General features: G+C 36.6%; 2 protein-coding genes across 3 annotated transcripts in view; one reads left to right on the plus strand and one right to left on the minus strand.

The window, feature by feature from the left end:
- Nucleotides 1-4,184: 4,184 nt before the first annotated feature.
- LOC110379185 (uncharacterized) lies at nucleotides 4,185-6,173 on the plus strand. The gene has a single exon (XM_021338727.3). It carries the CDS (start codon nucleotides 4,185-4,187, stop codon nucleotides 6,171-6,173), a length of 1,989 nt encoding a protein of 662 aa, XP_021194402.3.
- Nucleotides 6,174-6,255: 82 nt separating this feature from the next.
- Nucleotides 6,256-20,808, minus strand: part of LOC110379194 (tyrosine kinase receptor Cad96Ca) — a 101,552-nt gene continuing 86,999 nt past the window's right edge. For both annotated transcript variants that reach the window (XM_064037282.1, XM_064037281.1), the window contains exons 8-11: nucleotides 18,852-19,031; nucleotides 10,552-10,691; nucleotides 9,049-9,190; nucleotides 6,256-7,319 (exon numbers count right to left, since the gene is read on the minus strand). In XM_064037282.1, the coding sequence (XP_063893352.1) occupies nucleotides 7,095-7,319; nucleotides 9,049-9,190; nucleotides 10,552-10,691; nucleotides 18,852-19,031 (687 nt within the window). In that variant the 3' untranslated portion in view covers nucleotides 6,256-7,094. The remainder of the gene's footprint in view (nucleotides 7,320-9,048; nucleotides 9,191-10,551; nucleotides 10,692-18,851; nucleotides 19,032-20,808) is intronic.

Genomic DNA, 20,808 nt, shown 5'->3' on the forward strand with positions numbered 1-20,808 from the left:
TTTTGAAAACTATTCAGTCGTTTCGAAACTTTTAGGGTGCAAAGAAACAAAGCACTTAATAAAAAAAAATCTCTTTATAGTTAAGACATAAAAAATCGCTCGTGAAGTCGAGGTCAGTCATAAAACGGGCTAGAAATCATAACCTAATTTAAAAATTATAATACACTCAATTACTAAGCCATATAATTTATATCAGAAAATTAGACCATAAAATGTTTACAACGCTCTTTTATGGGAACCCATGAATAATATAATAATCAACACATGCTGTTTTGTTCCCATAGTTTAGAAACAAAATATACCCTATATAGCTCCTTTATGCGAAGTAATTTCACGACCCATGGGGCCTTTTGGAAAATTTGAATGCATTTTTGAACAATGGAAGACATTTTCCGGACTATGATGAAGGTTGTAACGTAAATTAAATATGTTAACCCTTTGTCTACTTTAAATAAAGGTGGCTATATGTGTTGAGTCATGATGTTTTGTGTTGATGAAACAGGTGCTTTCATATTTATATAGGCAATGTCTGACGGATTAAAAATAATAAAATAAGACAGAACTAAGACTTTAAACAAACTTATTTACCTAGTTGGAAGGAAACGTATGTTTACCATCATCAGGATTTATAATTAATTCTTTAGTAGCCCTGCGCCCTACCTGCGGTTTTACTCGCGTCCCGAGGTAATTTTACCCGCAGAGGGATAAAAAATATAAACCTTTATCTTTTTCAGGTTCTAGACAACCATATGTGCACCTAACTCACCTGTCTGTGTACGTAGTTTTGGCGTAAAAACGCGACAGACAGACTTTCGCATTTATAATGTAGTAAAGGATTTAAGTCTCTTCTTTAAATCTGAAGCTAAGTACTATTTTTATAAATCAAATATTTTAGTCTGAACTAGTGAGTTACAAATAAAAAAAGAAAAACATTCTCACATCCAGAAAATTTTCAGTTTCCGGGTGTAAATAAACTAAAAGAAAACCATGGAATCATGAAAGAGATGGAATTGGTCCTTTGAGTCGCATTTTCTCATGTCTGATGAAAATGTTGTACGTGAGGGTTAACCAATAAAAAGAAAAAATAGCCCTGCATTAACTGAACAAATACCAAGTGAAGTAGTGTTTGAAAAGTTTACTTTATATTACTCTTTCTTTTTTATGAAGATAGTCAACTCTAGCTCTCGGAATCATGTTATATGAGAGTCACAAGGAATAAAAAAATGCTTTTTTCTAAAGATTGTTTTAGTCGGTTTCGGTTCTGAGGTTTAATTAGTAACAATTTAAAGCACTACTTTTAATAAGACTTTTTTTCTTCAAAGAATCTACGATTAAAGATTTTATTAGACATTTACGATTTTACGATTTTCAATCTTTTGGTAAATACGGTCTAGCATCGACCTTTTATTCATTTTATGATAGTGATACTGACATAAGCGATGTGAATAAAAATAAAACAAACTAAAAGTTGTAGTAAAACTACTAGCAGTAGATATAAATGTAAAATAGTTCACAATTTAATTTTGAATTCCAATATCTGAAAACAATTCAACCATGTCACATATTGTTTATTCACTAGTTCCAAATCTTTGAACAAACAAAACAATAGCGTAACGGTTATCCAAATGTTCTATTTTTGAATAAACAATGGAACATCCAGATCCAATATAGCCAGTGATGTAAATTCCATGTTTCTATTCTGAAAACAAAAGTTCATACTTTGAACTTCGAACGTGCTATTCAGTAACAAACCGTAGTACATAATATGAATTCTCTTCGAATAGAAAGTTCGAGATATGTATGTCTGGATTTTATTGTTTCAACTTCCCTTTATGTGAGATACAAGTTTGAACATGATTTGAAATGAAATGATTTGATGTGCATTTAGATTGGAAATTGTTTAAAGGGATCTACACACCAAAGCCGCTGACCCGGCGGCACAGCCCGGCGGCACGACTGCCTCGGCATGTGGTGTTCTAGTAATTGTCAAATACTCTATGAAAGCCGGCGGCATGATTGTACAAAATACGGCCGGCGGGTTGGGACGCCGGGCTGTGCCGCCGGCATCAGCGGCTTTGGTGTGTAGACACCTTTAGACACGTGCGATATGAATTCAAAACTATCTTTAATAACAGAAAATCACTTATTGGCACTTTTCATATGAGCTTTAAGAATGATTCAACATCAAATATTAAATGCAAAAAAATGCACGCTAACGCCAAATTCCATTTGAAAGTGTTAAAAATTAAATTGAATAACCAATTTAAATAAATATTTTTTATTGTATATTATCCCATAGTTTACAAGTAGTGTAGTTTAAAATACTTTACAACCAGAAAGTATATTATATGCGGTAAATAATAACCAGAATATATCTACTATAAAACATAAATATTGCGAACAAATCATTTTCTAAACGTAGACGGTGTCTCGAGGATTGTGCAAACATTATTCTTTTCACATCAGACGATAGAAAAGACTGCAAAAATAAAGGAGTAGCAAATTTTTACAATATAGTCTCACGCAAAATGATTGTTATATTTTGTACTGCACAATTGCAATAAGCAAACCATTTTTTACGTATGTTCCATAGGGACATATCATGACAACTGTTGTGGGTAACTTTAGGAACTTAATTCCCCCCATATCATAACATATAATATTTTGAACAATATACCTAGCTATAATCAGTCCACCCCTATTGTATTGTACACCCATTGTACCTTTATATTTAACATCGTGATTAGGTCCCGACTGTGTAAATAAATACATCATTAGTAGACTAACTATCAAATTATTCACAAACTAGTCAATATTTAAAGCAACAAATTACCAAAACATTTATTAACACAATGTTTTGAACGCGTCTCAAAGGACCACCTCGTATAACCAAAGCTTGTGTTTTAATTAAACCTAACAATGTTCAGACTATAATATTACATGACAACCAGTTAACACTAAGGTCACAACGGGTTGAACGTTTTTAAAAACTAATTTTTCAGCACTCTAGAATATTCTTAATTAGTTATACAAGCAAAACATGACATGTGTTTGGCAAACACTATTTTAAGCTTCGTTTAATTGGAGCATTCTAAACAGAAAAAGTCTGACAACCAGTCTTACCAAGGGGTGTTGGGTTGCCCGGGTAACTGGGTTGAAAAGGTTAGATAGGCAGTCACACCTGGTACTCAGCTGCATCCAGTTAGATTATAAGCCGACCCCAACATAGTCGGGAGCGTTTTTAGCAACTTATATGTACCTAAGCCATAATATGGCTATAACATATTATGTTAAGGAAAAACACTATTTCAAGCGTCTTTTAATTGGAGTTTTTTAAACAAAAAAAAATCGGCACTATCTTTTTCACAAATTCTTTAAAAGATTGCCTCTAGATTCTAAGGATTTCTACACGGACAAAGATAGATTGATTCTAGACCTACCTTTATCTTTGTCTAAAATCATTGGACTATAAAATCCGTGTATTTTAGATACCGTCCGTGGAAACCTTCAAATAATTCAATGTTGTACGAACACTTTTTCGAAATTGTGGATGTAGATTTTGTTCGCAAATTTTAATATTAAATGCATGCAGACGGCAATAAGTTTGGTAGTGTCCGGGCTGTTTGCAGTCTCGACTTGTAGTCTATTCTGAATTTTAATATTAGGTATAATATTTTTTGACTTTAACTTGGAAAGCAAAGAAAGTTTATACTTGTTTCAAATATTGTGAAAACGTTGTTTTAGTAAGTCTTTACTGTTGGTATTAATATAATTGATATAATTTTCCAAATTCATGACTTTAACATTAAAATACCATTAGCATAGCTTTGTGTGCATAGTTTACGCAATTTTAAAGTTATATAGAAGTCAATGACAATCGATCATATATATAGAAGTCAAACGATCAATGTTTAAATTGAATCATAGCGAACAGTTCATGAAGATAATAATATAATTTGATATATGACTGTGTCAACGCAAATAATTATTTATATTAAAGAATTGAAACAATGTTGCATGTAGCAATTTTAAAATTATAACATAAATTATGGCATGATTTGTCTCAATTATTTACTAAAGTAGAGATCAGTGTAGATAATAACCAACCATTAATAAACACATGCAGAGCCTTTATTCGGAGTTTAGCTTTCAGTATTAATAGCTTATAATTCAAGGCAACACGGATGTCTGTTGATAAAATAGTAATAGTCATATTTATATTAGTTCCTATTTCGGATGGAGCTGTAAATCCATTTGGTCCAACGGTAGTCAATGATTACACAAATTGCATTGCCAAAGTAATTGACAATGAATTTGATGAACCCGGACTTTTGATATTTGCAAACACTAATAATGTAAGTACATCAGTTACGAGAATCAGAACGAAGCTACTGAAAAGACTTCATAAAGAAATCAAGTTCAGTATTGAAGTTATGAGTCCTAACAACGAAGTGGAAATCTGTGATCTAGATAATTATAATCTTGGAGTACTCCACGTGGATGTTTATGTGGCAATACCATTTGCCAACTATTTCGTTATCATAATAGATAGCTACACAGACTTTTCGTTTTTGGCAAGTAAACTTATACGATCTCGCAGTTGGAATCCATTTGCAAAATTTATTATTTTACTCTTCAATTTTGTTCAGGATGATAAAGTGAACATCGATTATGTTGAGAGAGTGCTCAGCTGCCTTTTCAAATACAATGCAATAAACGTGATTATAGCTGTACCCAAAGCTAACAACTTTCGAAATGCTATCATTTATAGCTGGAGACCTTATGATCCTCCAAAATATTGTGGCTACTTCAACGAAACAGCTAAAGAAAGACTTGTAGTACAAAACATGTGTGAAAGTGGAGTGCTGAAACATGATAGAAAAGTTTTTGATAACAAAATCCCACATGACATGGAGGGTTGTGTTATCGAAGTTCTAGCTTTACAAAGACATCCTTTTATCAGTGAAGATAAATATGACGCTAATATTGAAAAGTTAATGATTGACTCTATGCTCAAGCGATTTAAAATGAAGGCTAGATATAACTTTATTGATGGATATCGAGGTGAAAGGGAAAACGTTGGTGAGTGGAACGGAGGTTTGAAGAAATTGGCTTCTAAGTCCGGGCATTTGTTATTAGGAGGAATATTTCCAGACTTTGATGTGCATGAAGATTTTGAGACTTCAGTAACATATCTAGCCGATGCATATACTTGGGTGGTTCCAAGAGCTCATAAATCAGCAGCCTGGGTAGCCTTAGTCATCATTTTCAAGAGCTTGGTTTGGTATTCTGTAATAGCTGGATTTTTCTTATGTGGTATAACATGGAAGATTATTGCTGAACTTAGTGGGGATTCAGATTACAATCGCTCTTTTCGCCACTGTTTTCTTAACACTTGGATAACAGTACTAGGCTTCGTATCTTATTTGCACCCAGTCAAAGAAAGTCTGCGCGTATTTTTTGTGTTTCTCAACATTTATTGTATGCTCTTTTCGACGGCATACCAGACGAAACTATTCGAAGTGTTGACGAACCCATCTTATGAGTACCAAATACAAACAGTTGAAGAGTTAGTTGAAAGTGGTTTGAAGTTTGGTGGATTCGAAGAATTGCATGATTTATTTTATAATTCTACTGATCCTTTCGACTACCGCATCGGTGATCAATGGACTGACATCACCAACATCACCGAAGCAATGATAGACGTTGCTGTGCATAGAAATTTTTCCTTACTCTGTAGTCGTCTTGAACTAGCCCACATTTCTGGAATAACACCTGAACTGAGTGACAGCGTCGGTAATTATAAGTACTATACTTTCACAGATAATGTGTTTAGCGTGCCTATAGAAACGATAGCTTTAAGAGGCTTTCCTTTCATGATGGAGTTTTCCACAACAATAACGATATTTAAGCAGAGTGGGTTAAACGAAGGTCTGAGGCAGCATTTTGCGCATTTTAACGAAAGGAGGAGAGCTCGACAGTTGAGAGCATTATTGAAGGAGAAATCCGATGTTAATCCGTTGTCTTCGGAGCATTTGCAAGGTGGTTTCTTGGCTTTAGCTTTGGGGTATGTTAGTGGAACTTTGGTTCTTATTGTTGAAGTCATTGTCAATTGTGATTATGTACAAAATAAATTCGCGAATTTCAAACGGAGAGTGAACCTTTTGTCTTGATTCAGTAAGCTTTGTGCTTTGATACTTTGGAATTAGATAAGGAGTAGGTGTCCAGGAATGAAGTCAAAAAATTAAAAAGCACTTACAACAAAACATTTATTATACAAATCGTATGTTTACCTATTTTAAGTTTACTGTACATTTAATATAGGACCATTATTCTTAAGTTACAATTACAATCATTATGATATTCTAAAGACTAGTCTATGTGAAAAAAAGAAACTAAAATAACTTAAATTTATTATTGCAATCATTAAAAAGTATTTTTAATCTCAGATTTTTCGAAAATTTTGCATCGTTCGTTTTTCATTTGCATAACTCATTTGTAATGAGTATGTGCCTATTATTTTTAAATTAAATAAATGAGTTGAATTTTACGAAATGTTACGCCAACTTTTGCAATTAAGTACCCAAGTTTGCTGTAAAACACATTTGAAATTTTTAAGCGTGAGTAATATTCAAAAGATATTTACATTATAAGCCATAGTTTTAAAACAATGAAGGTATAGATAAGTATTCATAATTAGTCTAAATAATGCACAATATAATACAAATAATTAAAACAATATCATTGTGTTTTAATGTACATTTCATGCCGCACTTATTTCTTTGTTCGTTTACAATTAAAAATAAATTATTTGATTTACATTAGTGTCTATCAAGAATTTTCTAGCTGCTACAAATATCATACACAGCCAGTAGATATAATTGTTTCTAGAAAACTTTTAAATGTATACAGGCTTATTAAAATATTTTCATATTATTAGCAAATAGTGTAAGAATTTGCCTGTTGAGCTGCCCTTAATTTTGTTATACAATAATTAATTGGCAACAGCTGTCAAAAATCAAGTTCAATTTTTATCCGTCAACGGTCTAACCAGAAAAAATAACTTAAAAATAAAATCAAATACTCAAAAAATATCATAGTTTTTCCCCATCCAAATGCTGCAAATTATAGTAGGAATGATCTGGGAACCTCTCCAGTTGTATATAGTCCATGTCTTTATTGATAAGGGGTTCAAGTCTCGCAACAATGTCTGCAAAGTCGGGTCGGTCTTTCGGTTCGGCTTCCCAGCAGTAGTACATTATGTTATAGAGCTCGCGGTGACAGTGCTCTGGTTTCTCGAGACGGTAGCCTTCGATTACCTGGGGAAAAACATGGTGGTTAGTTGTGGTTTTATTATATGTAGGCAGTACTTATATTATAATCGTGCTAATCTCCTACTAACAAAAAAAACTCTCAGCTTTCGATAGCCAATTTATCTCGCAGTAGTTCTTATAATAACTGTGAAAAGGTTTTTTTTTTTCAGATTATTTGTGTTTTCAAAACTTTAAGGTACTAGTATTTGTTAGTCTGTGAAAATCGTTAAAACGGTTCATTGAAGGAACGGCAGTCAACGAATTGATGATTCAAAACTAATTAATTGTCAATAGTTATGAATATGGGACTTCAAAAAGTCGCATATAAGCGAAACAACATTCCCATAATCTAACTTCCACTAGCTAAACTTAAAATAGATTTGGGTACCTATAAACATTTACACCAATCCGGAACCGTAGGTGTACAAGAATAGAATCAATTAAATAATTCCCCAGTCGACTTGTCACTAGGTAACTCAACTTCGTTTAAATTGTTGACAGGGTAAGTTGTCGGTGACTGCCTACACTTGTTTAATTTGTAACATGTGTAACCTTTTGGTTTATTTAATTATGTAATTTCTTTATCACTCAAGTGACAGTATTAGTGGGCTTTATTTGTGCGTGGAAGAAGATTGTGGAAGAGGCGTTTTAATTTTGGTTACTTCAGTGCAAAAATCATGTTTCATATTGTCTTTGCTTTTGAAAGTAATGTTATTAAAGTTTTATAACAATAATTAAAAAAAATACTGTTGTTTTTAATTAAAAAACGTCTATGGTGAACTGATGACACATTGTTTACTTGCTTGAATAGCGGCAAGAATACAAGGTATCCAGGGCAATATTGAATAAAATTTTGGACTGGGGTAATTTTACCCCCATTGACTTTAATCACATAAATAAAGTCACAACCACTATTGAGTAGCATTTGTTAATGCGCCCAATATCGATAGATTTAACTACGACTTTCGATGTAATTTTAACTTAAAAATAACGTGTCATGAAGATGTTAGCACGTGAAACTATTTGCTGAATAAACACATGATTTATTGTCCAAAGCTCAAGAGTAAAGGTTGAACTTAAGATTAAGATGTCATAACTTGAGAGAGGTTTAGAAAAACTTACAATTTATCACCTAAGTTGCTGAGTAAATTCTGTCATGTCTACTCTAAAGGGGTTTTGAGTTAGTTTCGTCGATAGATCTAACTCATTTCTAGTCCACTCAACTATTAATACATGTATTTTTACTTTGATAAATCTAAAATATACAATCCGTACTGAAGTTTTCTTAACATTGTTGAAACTTTTTCTTTTATTCACAATGAGTGCAAATATTTTCAATACGTTATAGCTTTCCATATGTAATGTAATAACAGTTGATATAAATTGCCTGATTAAATTGAATTTCTTAGTCCTTTATTATGTACACTAGCTTTCAACCGCGATATCACTCGTGTACCAAGGGAACTACACCCCGTACAAGGTAAAGAGTAGCCTACATACATACATGCTACCATTTTTCAGCAAAGTTCATCAACTAGTTGTAGTGTGAAAGAGGAACAAACATCCCATAAACAAAAACTTTTACCTTTATAATATTCGTAGAATGCTATTTTAAGTCTTTTGGTCAAGTGTCAACCAGCAGCTTAGATAGATAGATTCGCTCCCTACTACCTCGGACAAAGGATTAGGATAGAGATCGTCTATAAATAATTACACTAGCTAAATATTTACGTACCTTCTTCATGACATCATTAGCTGATAACCCTGGGTAGGGAGTGGAGCCGAGAGTCACGATCTCCCACAGCAGGATACCGAAGCTCCAGATGTCGGACTTAACGCTAAATATATTGTCGTACAGAGATTCTGGTGCCATCCATCTGAAAATGTAGAAATAACAGCATTTAATTTGGGCAAAAACAAAGTTTATTAGTAAGTCGTAGTGTTAGTTACAATACCAAAGTCTCTCAGTAAGTACCCAATGTAACATTTCAATGTTTTAGTATGATGTTCTGGATATGTCTTGGACACCAATGACTGAGTGAGAGTGAAGGAAAACATCTTAAGGGAATCTGGATTCTAAGGCCCGAAATTGCCCTTCATTTCAAAGCTTTGCCTTATAAAGGGTTTCGAGGCGTGATAATATTACCTAACTTAGAAACTCAAGTCTGAATAACTGACTTCATTTGTCTGTTCGCCGAAATAGGATATTATTTCGAATAATCTAGAACATCAACTTACAAATTTCCCTGTAGGTTACAAATTGAGCAGGTAGGTAATATGAAACTAACAACGAAAGTTTCTATCGTAACTAACAAGACTAACACTAACTTTTGCGTGCGAAATATTAGGATTATTATAACATAGGTACTACAATATGATAACAAAATGCAAATAAAGTTAAGGTATTAGGATCCTAACTAATTAATTGGTCCAGGGATCCCGGAAAGTGTAGTTTGCGCCACGAGCTTTGTAATTCTGAAATTAGTGATTTGACGCCTTAAACAAGTGCAGTAGTGTTTTGTTCAAAATATTTTTGATTATGGAGAAGTCAATAGGCCGACAACTTTGGACTAACATTACTTCTCCAAAATATGTGTAAGAACAAAGCTCTAGGGGTCAAAAGGTTAATTTTAGAATTGCAAAGTTACGTGGCGTGACATAAATAAACGATTATTTTACTATAGGCAAGTAGGTACCTTGCCTGTTATCCCGGAAGGGTAAGAGAGAGATTAAGCCATGATAGTGAAACTAAACTTTGGGTAATTAAATGTTTGATCCCATGTCAAAGTGAACGCTTATATGTCATAAACAAAATGCTACCTTCATGGCTTCAAGCTCACAAAATGTGCATGTACATAAACACGAATAAGTATGACTTATCCGCTGTCACGCAATAAATAACTACAACGGTTTAAGTTTATCAGTAACAGTCTGACACTTCTGTGAAGCCTAAAGTATTTGATGATGCTCCATCCATATAAAGACTGTTCTATACACTATTACCTAAATACTAACTTCCGCCCACGTTTTCACCTGCGTCCCGATATAACTACTTGCCGTAGCCGGATGGTAACAGAAATAACCTACATCCTTCTCTGGGTTCTAAGCTACCCCCCCCCTCTATTTTTTTCAGCTCAATAGGTCCAGACGTTCACGCATGATGGCGTGACCAAGGAATTTATTTTTATATATTCAGTATACTCAGATACAGATAGATAATATTCTAATATATACTAACCTGATAGGCAATCTCCCATCGCTCTTTCTTTCATAAACGTGAGTGTCGGCCACATCTCTAGCAAAGCCGAAGTCAGCGACTTTACACACCCTGTCTTCTGTGATCAGCACGTTCCTCGCTGCTAAGTCTCGGTGGATTATCTGCAAATAGAGATGGGGTTAATGGTTTGTCGATATCGATAAATTGAAAGAAATATAAAAGAGTTGAGTGAATTAGATACTTGAAACGCACAAAAGTTTTTGAGCCCATGGCCATATTGTATGCGGTGCAAGAGGTCAAAAGTTTTGTCAAATATAACCAATTCTAATAATACTATCAACATTTTTACAGGGAATGGCTGAATTGACTTATTCAGCAAACTGAAAATACAAGTATTTTTCTTATAGATGTGAAGGGACAGTCAAAACTCATTATTATTTTGTTCATCTTATTTTGAATGATTTATGAATCCCATTCATCGACTGAAAAATATAAATATAGCACTGAAGTATCCAGAGGTACTAAGAGTCATTCACTGAACTAAGTAAAAATTCTTGTACCAACGATTAATATCACTCCTCAGGCCATTAACCTAAGAAAACAGAGACAATTTGAGAACTTCAGATACCACAAAAACAAAAGAGGCGATATTTCAAAATTAATTCACAGCATTTTTGTAAATGGCAACTGACTTTTGTAGGCAGCTGAAATAATAACAAAATCGGGGAAGCTATTAAACATTTAATTCTTCTGAAAATAGAATATAATTTGCAAGGCGTTATGAAGTCAATAAAGGAACGAGGACTGACCCGAATGGGGTAGACATTTTTTGAAATTAAATTGAATTTAAATATTGTTTATTTTATTCAAAGTCAAAGTCAAATCATTTATTTCATTTAAGCCTTCACAAGCACTTGTGAACGTCAAAAAATATAAATAAAGTTGATTCTAGTTGCCCATTCCAAAAGTAGCTTCCTATGGAGAAGAACGGGCAAGAAACTCCATGGTTACTCTTAAAAAATAATAGGTATTACAGTTTGTATGTATTGATATATACTATAATAACATGCGAAGATCATGTAGAATCACAATAGACAAAGAATATGAGAATAAAAAAATGATTAAAATGCTACATGGTGTTCACATTTACAAATCAGTTTATATTTTTGTACAAAGTTACAAACAAACAATCAAATATTCCAAGTTTGTATGTACTTTCTAAGTATAACTTGGAACCAATGACCGTGTTTCGGAAGGCACGATAAACTGTAGGTCCCAGTTGTCATTTGAACATCTTTGGGAATCGTTACGAGTAGTTAAAAACCAGTAGGTCTGAGAACCAGTCTTAAAGGCCAAGAGGTTCCTGGATAACTGGGTTAAGTAGGTCGGATGGGCAGTCGCTCCTCTTAAAACACTGGTACTCAACTGCATTCAGTTAGACTGGAAGCATAGTTGGGAAAAGACTAGACAGTTGATGATTCCATTTTACTTTCATTTTTTAATTAAGGTCCTAAACTAACCGTCTCAAAGGTCACTCCCGAATAAGTTCCTTTAAATAAAAGGGCGCATTAATAAAATAGATTTCATCAACATTTCACAAGTGGGCTTCCTACATTTTTATGAGAAAGCAGACTGTTTATAGTCCTATGAAGGATAAAAGGCGCCGTAAACCGTATTTTTATATTGTTTCACGCTTAGGCCACAAAATACATAGGTACAGAAGTCAATCTACATACAAAGCGCGTTCGAGTCACGCAGACATAGGTGTCTATGTGTGCGTGTTCACAGACGCGCTGTCTCAAAACAACTCAAAACAGTGCGAGCGCGGCTGCCGTTTTCTTGAGATACGCGCGTCACTCACAAGGTAGATAAATGTGCACGCGTCTGTAATTTTACTGTAATATTTTTAATTTTAATAACAAAAGAAAAAGTAATAATGGAGCAACAAAAAGTCGTATTATAATTGTTCAGTGGACGGTTGTTTTTATACAAAAATAAACAGTGAATTGTCGTTTTTTTTAGCCTGCCGTATTACCTTTAGTACCTATGTACCTACTTATTTTCTCATATTTCGATGGTTCGATTAATAAACGCAGTAGGTAGGTACAGTTAGGTGGGTAGGTAAGCGCCCCGGGGAGGCCTCTGGCCCAATGCCGTAATAAGTTTTGCTAGTGTCGACCCAGGCAAACCTGCCTACCTACCCTCAAAGATTATTACTAGTAGGAGTTGATAATTTTTGTGATCATGGCGAGAGTATGTTGTAAGGTAGACGAAATAAAACTCGCACATCAAGGTTTCTGTAGGTAGAAGCAAGCTTAGATCGGGGACTGTACCAGCCCATTACATACAAAAATATTTTTTTCACAAGTAAAGAGTAGGGTAAGTATATATGTATGAATAACGAAATTATAAATTGCGGTTTCTGAAAAAGTTCGGTATCTCGTTCAAACGAATTTCCGTTGAAAGTGATAATTAACCTCTTGTATGCCACATAATTTTTTTTATTATTATTGGTTTATATTTCATTTTTCCTGTTTTATTCTCAACAATACATCAAATAATTAGATACGAGTACCACTACCACGTTAGTTTTATGCGCATAAAAAAGTTGACAACCCTAGCGCGACCGCCGAGTTTAGGCATGAAAAGTGAAGTACATACATGAGATTGACTTCTGTACCTATGTATTTTGTGCTTAGGCACTTGAAAATATAATGAAATTTTCGAAGAAATGAAATACTACAAGCGCTAAAGAATTATTATTTAGGCTCTATTAATGTTCCACGAATTCAAAAGAACGCTATTTATTACAAAAGATTTCATTATTTTCCTTTATAGTGTAACCTTACACCTATAATGAATACAACAGCACAAAATACAACAGAAGTCAATCTCATGTATGTACTTCACTTTTCATGCCTAAACTCGGCGGTCGCGCTAGGGTTGTCAACTTTTTTATGCGCATAAAACTAACGTGGTAGTGGTACTCGTATCTAATTATTTGATTTATTGTTGAGAGTTAAACAGGAAAAATGAAATATAAACCAATAATAATAAAATATTTAATGTGGCATACAAGAGGTTAATAAACACTTTCAACGGAAATTCGTTTGAACGAGATACCGAACTTTTTCAGAAATCGCAATTTATAATTTTGTTATTCATACATATATACCATAAAACACAATGTAAAACAAAGTACCTCTTTAGTTGCGAAAAAAAAAAATATGTAATGGGTTGGCACAGTCCCTGATCTAAGCTTGCTTCTACCTACAGAAACCTTGATGTGCGAATTTTATTTCGTCTACCTTACAACATACTCTCGCCATGATCACAAAAATTATCAACTCCTACTAGTAATAATCTTTGAGGGTAGGTTGGGAGGTTCGCCTGGGTCGACACTAGCAAAACTTATTACGGCATTGGGCCAGAGGCCGCCCGCCGCCGGGGCGCTTACCTACCCACCTAACTGTACCTACCTACTGCGTTTATTAAACGAACCATCGAAATATGAGAAAATAAGTAGGTACATACTATAGGTAATACGACAGGCTAGAAAACGACAGTTCACTGTTTATTGTTGTATTAAAACAACCGTCCACTGAACAATTATAATTCGACTTTTTTTGTTGCCCCATTATTACTTTTTCTTTTGTTATTAAAATTAAAAATATTACAGTCAAATTACAGTACAGGTAGGTATCACAACGCGTGCACATTTATCTACCTTGTGTGTGACGCGCGTATCTCAAGAAAGCGGCAGCCGCGCTCGCACTGTTTTGAGTTGTTTTGAGACAGCGCGTCTGTAAACACGCACACATAGACACCTGTGTCTGCGTGACTCGAACGCGCTTTATATGTAGATTGACTTCTGTTGTATTTTGTGACAACAGTCTGTGGAAGTAGGTATAACATTTTGTCTATGGTATTGGATAAACTATTTCTTAATAAGCAGTCTAAGGGTGCTTACATAATGAAACAGGTTTCCGATACAGACAAACCTGTACGGGTAGGTACCGATCAGCGCAGGTATAATATTTCAATACAATCCTATTCACTCACTTATAAAGAAACAGGTTATAACTTGTCGCGGCGGTCACCGCCGGCGCCGGACGTGTGCGAGAGCAGGCTCTCCACAGTACCTGGCGTGTCCGCTGGAGGGCGCCACAGTGTCGAGCACGGCGGCGAGCGCCGTCAGTAGCGCGGCGGTCACCGCCGGCGCCGGACGTGTGCGAGAGCAGGCTCTAGTAGCCACTAGCTGCGGATACCTCCCGCTTTATGCGTAGAATCTGCCCCGGCGAAGATGGCACACCAACGCTGATAGGCAACCGGTAGTGGCGGATTCGGCGGGGCAGTGAAGTCTTGTGATAGGCTTAGGGCGACGTCAGAGGTCAAAAGTGCTCGTCGGCCATTCACTGCATCCAAAACCTTCTCCAGTCGTGGCGGCTCTCCGTTCCACTGGGAATAGAGGGTGGAGGACGAGAGAGTGCGTCTGTGTCTGCGCAAACACTTACGCACTTAAATATTTCCCGCGCAACTGACTGCTTCTGGTTACTGGATCCTGATAAAAGACCTGCGGCGATGGGCTGAAGTAGTGAGGTTGGGTGGTGGTGCACACCCGGCTTTGTCTGAAGCCTGCACGTATGGCAGCCTAAGGAGAGTGGTCGTTTCTGCACTGCACTTGGGACAACAGTGTGGATTGGGCAGCACCTTAGGTGATGAAGCAGCCCTATTTAGGGAGGCACTGCTTCCCCCGCTCAGCCGGGGAGGGGGCTAGAAAAGGTGTCCTAAAAAAATGCTTGTCCCGTCAAATTGGGGGAGTAGCAACCGCGGCTGCTTGGGCACCCCATTACTCGCGGTCGACGTAACAAGAAAAATAAGATAAAAACATCATTTATGACATTTGGCGCATGGAACGTGCGTACATTAATCGATAATGACGGAAACCTTTGCCCGGAGCGTAAAACTGCTGTCGTAGCACGTGAGCTTGGTCGATACAATGTAGACGTGGCAGCTTTAAGCGAAACACGCTTAGCTGACCAAGGCGAACTCGAGGAAATCGGCGGTGGTTATACATTCTTCTGGAAACGAAGACCCCAAAGTGAACGAAGGCTAGCTGGCGTAGGGTTTGCCATCAAATCCACCATCGTAAAAAAACTGCCAGAATGTCCACAATACATCTCGGACCGCATTATCACATTACGCCTTCACCTACCAAACGACAACTACCTGAATGTCATAAGCGTATACGCACCAACAATGAGTAACGAGGACAGTGTCAAAGATCAGTTTTATGAAGAACTTTGCCAATGCCTTACCAGCATACGTTCAAGCGAACAAATACTGCTGCTAGGCGATTTCAACGCGAGGGTTGGCAGAGATTCTGAGTCGTGGCCGGGCGTGATGGGAAATAATGGTGTGGGCAATATGAATAGTAACGGACAATTACTACTCACACTCTGTGCCCAATTCGACCTCACCATCACAAACACTCTGTTTAGGCTTCGCGACAAATTCAAAACCACCTGGATGCACCCGCGTTCTAAACACTGGCACCTCCTCGATTACGCGATAACACGACGAAGGGATATCTCCCAGGTGCATATCACACGCGTTATGCGCGGCGCGCACTGCTGGACAGACCACAGGCTTTTGGTAACTAAGTTGAGACTCCGCCTTCGTGAACCACGAAGACCCTGCAGGGCTAAACCAATATCTCTCAACTTAGATCGACTGGATTGTAAATATCTTCAAGAAAAATACCAGAAAGGCCTAACAGATGCGCTAGATGTGTTTGATGCCCAGCAAGGTGACTTAATATCAAAATGGAAACAGATCTCATCCACCGTACTGACTGTGGCTACGGAAACCATAGGATACAAAAAACGAAACAACGAGGACTGGTTTGACCAGAATGATAGGGCCCTAACTGAAGCATTCAAACAGCATCGTGTACTCATAAAGCGTAATGAAGGAAATCATAAATCCAGTCAAGAAGTCCGAAGTAGTGGTGATTCCTTAAGGAAATTAACGAGGAAGATGAAAGATAGATGGTGGCTTGAAAAGGCAAAAAAGATACAGTTGCTTGCAGATACCCACCAACTAGGCGCTTTCTATGAAGAAATGCGTAAGTTGATTGGCGTTTCCATAAAAAACTGCACTCCATTAAGATCCCTAGATGGTTCCCAAAAGCTCGCTGCTAAGCAGGATATACTTGATCGTTGGGCAGAGCACTTTAACCACCTGCTCAATGTAGATCGATCAGCAGATCTTGAGCATATAAGGCGTATTCATCCTCTGCCGCCGAATGAGTCGCTTGCTGAACCACTAACTTTTGCTGAAGTTGTTCAAGCCATCAAAGAGCAGAAAAACAAAAAAGCAGTTGGCGTTGATAACATCGCCGGAGAACTGCTGAAATACGGAGGGGAGCAACTTCATACTTACATCTGGCAAATTTTTGATCGCATTTGGAACGAGGAAACAATACCACCTGAATTTAAAATATCCCGTATACAGACACTGTATAAAAACAAAGGAGATCGTTCCGACTGCAACTCCTACCGGGGTATATCGCTCCTCTCTGTCCCTGGGAAGATATTTGCCAGAGTTCTTCTCAACCGGCTTTTACCAGTCTCCGAAGCCATATTGCCAGAGACTCAGTTTGGGTTTCGACCTAACAGGGGCACCGGCGAAGCCATCTTTTCCATCAGGCAACTCCAGGAAAAAAGCCGAGAACAAGGCCAACCTTTGTGTATGTGCTTCGTGGACTTAGAAAAAGCTTTTGAATGCGTGCCGAGGGAAGCCCTCTGGACTTTACTGGCAAAATTAGGTTGTCCTGAGAAGTTTGTGAGAATGATTCGCCTTCTGCACGACGAGATGACCTGCTGTGTTACCTATAATGGTGACCAGTCAGAGTTCTTTCCTGTCACCTGTGGGGTCAAACAAGGTTGTGTGCTTGCGCCAACACTGTTTGCTCTCTACTTTTCTGTCGTTGTCAGTGAAGCACTCAAACAAACTTCTGCTGGAATCAAAATACGTTTCAGGACTGATGGGGGACTTTTCAACCTGGCCAGATTAAAAGCATATACTAAAGTATCTCATGCTCTTATAACGGAGATCATGTACGCTGATGATCTGTGTTTTGTTACCAACTCTGCACAAGAGCTCCAGAACCTGATGACTAACCTTCAGGAAGTCTGTTGTCGTTTCGGTCTAAAAATCAGTGTTAAGAAAACTGAGGTAATGGCAATCGACTCTCAAGGAGCTACAGAACCTATCAAGGTAAACATTGGCGATACTGAGCTGAAGCAAGTGAATACCTTCAAATATCTGGGCAGCACAATTACATCCAAGTGTGACCTTGATGCCGAAATAAACCATCGCATTGGCGCTGCATCAGCTGCTTTCGGTAAATTACGAGCCAAGGTCTTACACACACATGATTTGAAGCTTTCGACAAAATCTCCGTTTACAAGGCCATAGTCCTCCCAAATCTTTTATACTCGGCTGAAACATGGGTTCTCTATCGGAAACATATACGGGCGCTGGACCGATTTCATCTAAAGTGCATAAGAGACATTCTGAAAATCAAATGGTCGGATCGGATTAGAAATACCGAAGTGCTACGACGCGCGAATGTCTGCGGCATAGAAGCGTACCTGATGCGGCGACAGCTCAGATGGTGCGGTCATGTTTTACGCATGGATGATGATAGGGTGGCCAAACGCATCTTCTTTCTGAACTCCAGAACGGCAGACGGAAACAAGGTGGCCAGTTCTTACGCTTCAAGGATGTTCAGAAAAGACACATGAAAAGGTGCAACATTGATCCTCAGAACTGGGAGACAAAAGCCATTTGCCGCCCTGAATGGAGAGGCCTACTTAAAAATGCGATCAAAGATTTCGAAGAGCAAAGGAAATCCGCACTGGATGCGAAGCGTGATGCTCTTAAGGCTAAAACACCAGTAGCCATTCATTATAACTACGTGGGCGGTATCCTAACGTGCAGCCAATGCTCGCGCACGTTTACACATAAAATAGGGTACTGCAGCCATCAAAGGGCGCATAGAAGAGCTGATCATCCTAGCTCTTCTCTCAATGGTAGCTGAAAGCAGTCACCATAGCCGAAATCGGCAGGGAAGTATAAGTATATATAACTTGTCGGTTTCTTTATAAGTATATATCTACTACAATTCAAAATTAACCAAATTACTTCTAAGTCATTTTAAAAGCGTTACATTAAACCTCTGAAATACATGACAAACCCATGACAAAACTCAAAATATTCAAAAACTGTGCAATAAAAAATAATAAAAAACTTACCCCTTGTAAACTAAGAAAGTCCATGCCCCTAGCTACTTGGAACGCGAACTTCGTAAGGTCTTGTGACGTCAAGAACTGACTCCCATGCGTGTTCCCGTAATGACGCTCAGCTCGAGAGTCCCGGAGAAACTGCTGCAGCTTGCCCAGGCTTACGAATTCCATTATTACTAGGGTTGGTTCCTGTAGAAATTATAAGTAATATTTACCATAGTTTAATTGTATGAACTAAAATTGGTCGTGAAAATTCACCTAAAATGTTTATATATTTATTTATTTTACCACCAAACATGCAACCTTTTTTTACCGGTGTCACCTATTACAATAGCATAGTTACTTATTTCTAATACCAACTAAATCTTAACATTAACAAAACTTAATACTTATATACTTAACAATAAAAACTGAAATGAATTATTCTGAAGGACAACGGTTGTGTATTGATTAAAACACACATTTAGAATTTCATAAATGGTATTTTTTAAAGAGTAGGTACAAAAAGGCCATGAAAAATTATATTTCTAAGTTCAAACTAGATTCATTTTGAAATTCTTTGCAAAAATATTTTGCAATTATTTTTCATTCCCGTGGTCCTCAATCATGCTCATTGAAACTTTTCATAAAATTAATATATAAATACCTAAAACGTTTCAACTATTCTATAAACACAATTTAACTTCACTCATCGAAGATTGTTAATGTCATCAATAGGGTATTTTAGTCTAGATGAGAAAAAAATTAAAAGTGAATTACAATGATTGTTTAGAGGAAAAGCAATCGGGAAATGTTAGTTTCACTTCGTAAGGTACATAAATATATTTTTTATTGCAGTTTAAAGTTTTTAGGTTTTTTTATCTGTCTTTGAACACTACGAAATGTCGCCGCCATGCTAATGACGTCATTACGGTAGTGAACAAAAGTGTCAGTTAAAATTTTCAATACATAGGGTCATTTCGCCTGTTCGCGCCCATAGCCCAGTTCGCGTCCATTTTGCCGATCTCCTTTTAAAAATCCTCGAAAACAAGTCAATTAACACACTAATCAAACGAAAAGTCATTACCGCTAATACGTTAATGTATAAGAGGCACGCACAGATAGACAAACGTTCTGTGCGTCCAACCAATCCTTTTAGAAAAAATAATTAGTCTAGGCTCTTCAACAAGAAAGCGAAAACACGCAGAATTTTAGATAAAAATTAGTGTGCAGCGGCGTGTTTGATGGTAAGTTTTATATTGTTTTATGTGAATTTTAGGATAGATAGCTATTTCTACAGTTTAATGATGAATAAAAGTATAATGTTTATTATGAATTTGGTAATGTTTTTTATATTTAACGAGTAAAATCGCGTCCACCTTGGACGCGAATTACTACATCGAATTTTACGAAACTTCCACTTTGCGTCCACAATGGACGCGAACTAAAACTATCCTCTATAATAATAAACCAAATTGCGTCCACTGTTTTCGTTAAATACTTGCTTATAAAAAATAATTAAAACATACTGTTTAATATTAATATATTAAACAGTACATTTTTTTATTAAGATATATACGTGGTTATAATTAAATTATCAACTGATATAAGTAATTTCATTTAAGATAAGTTCTTCCGATACAGGAAAAAAGAAGGAAAAGACAACATACACAGAAGAAGATTTAAATAAAGCGTTAAATGTTATTCGAGAGAAGAATAAATCGATAAAAAATATGCAAAGAATATGCTACCTTGTCTGATAATTTATTGACTCAACAATTCTTTTAGTTGTATGTTTACACAAAATTATTAAATTGTTTTGTTAATTTAATATGAAATGAAATCGATCTACGGATCGAAAACGCCTGGAAGAGCTACTGGTCCATGAAGGGAGAACTCCCTTTATGTCTGAAGCGGAAACTAGTCGACATGTGTATTCTGCCCATCCTAACCTACGGCGCTCAGACTTGGTCTTTGACCGAATCTC

This window comes from Helicoverpa armigera, chromosome 12 (assembly GCF_030705265.1).
Source record: "Helicoverpa armigera isolate CAAS_96S chromosome 12, ASM3070526v1, whole genome shotgun sequence".
NCBI lineage: Eukaryota > Metazoa > Arthropoda > Insecta > Lepidoptera > Noctuidae > Helicoverpa > Helicoverpa armigera.

Bases quoted from the DNA above. Each gene is read 5' to 3' on its own strand.
- LOC110379185 (XM_021338727.3), top strand. From the start codon at position 4,185: ATGTCTGTTGATAAAATAGTAATAGTCATATTTATATTAGTTCCTATT.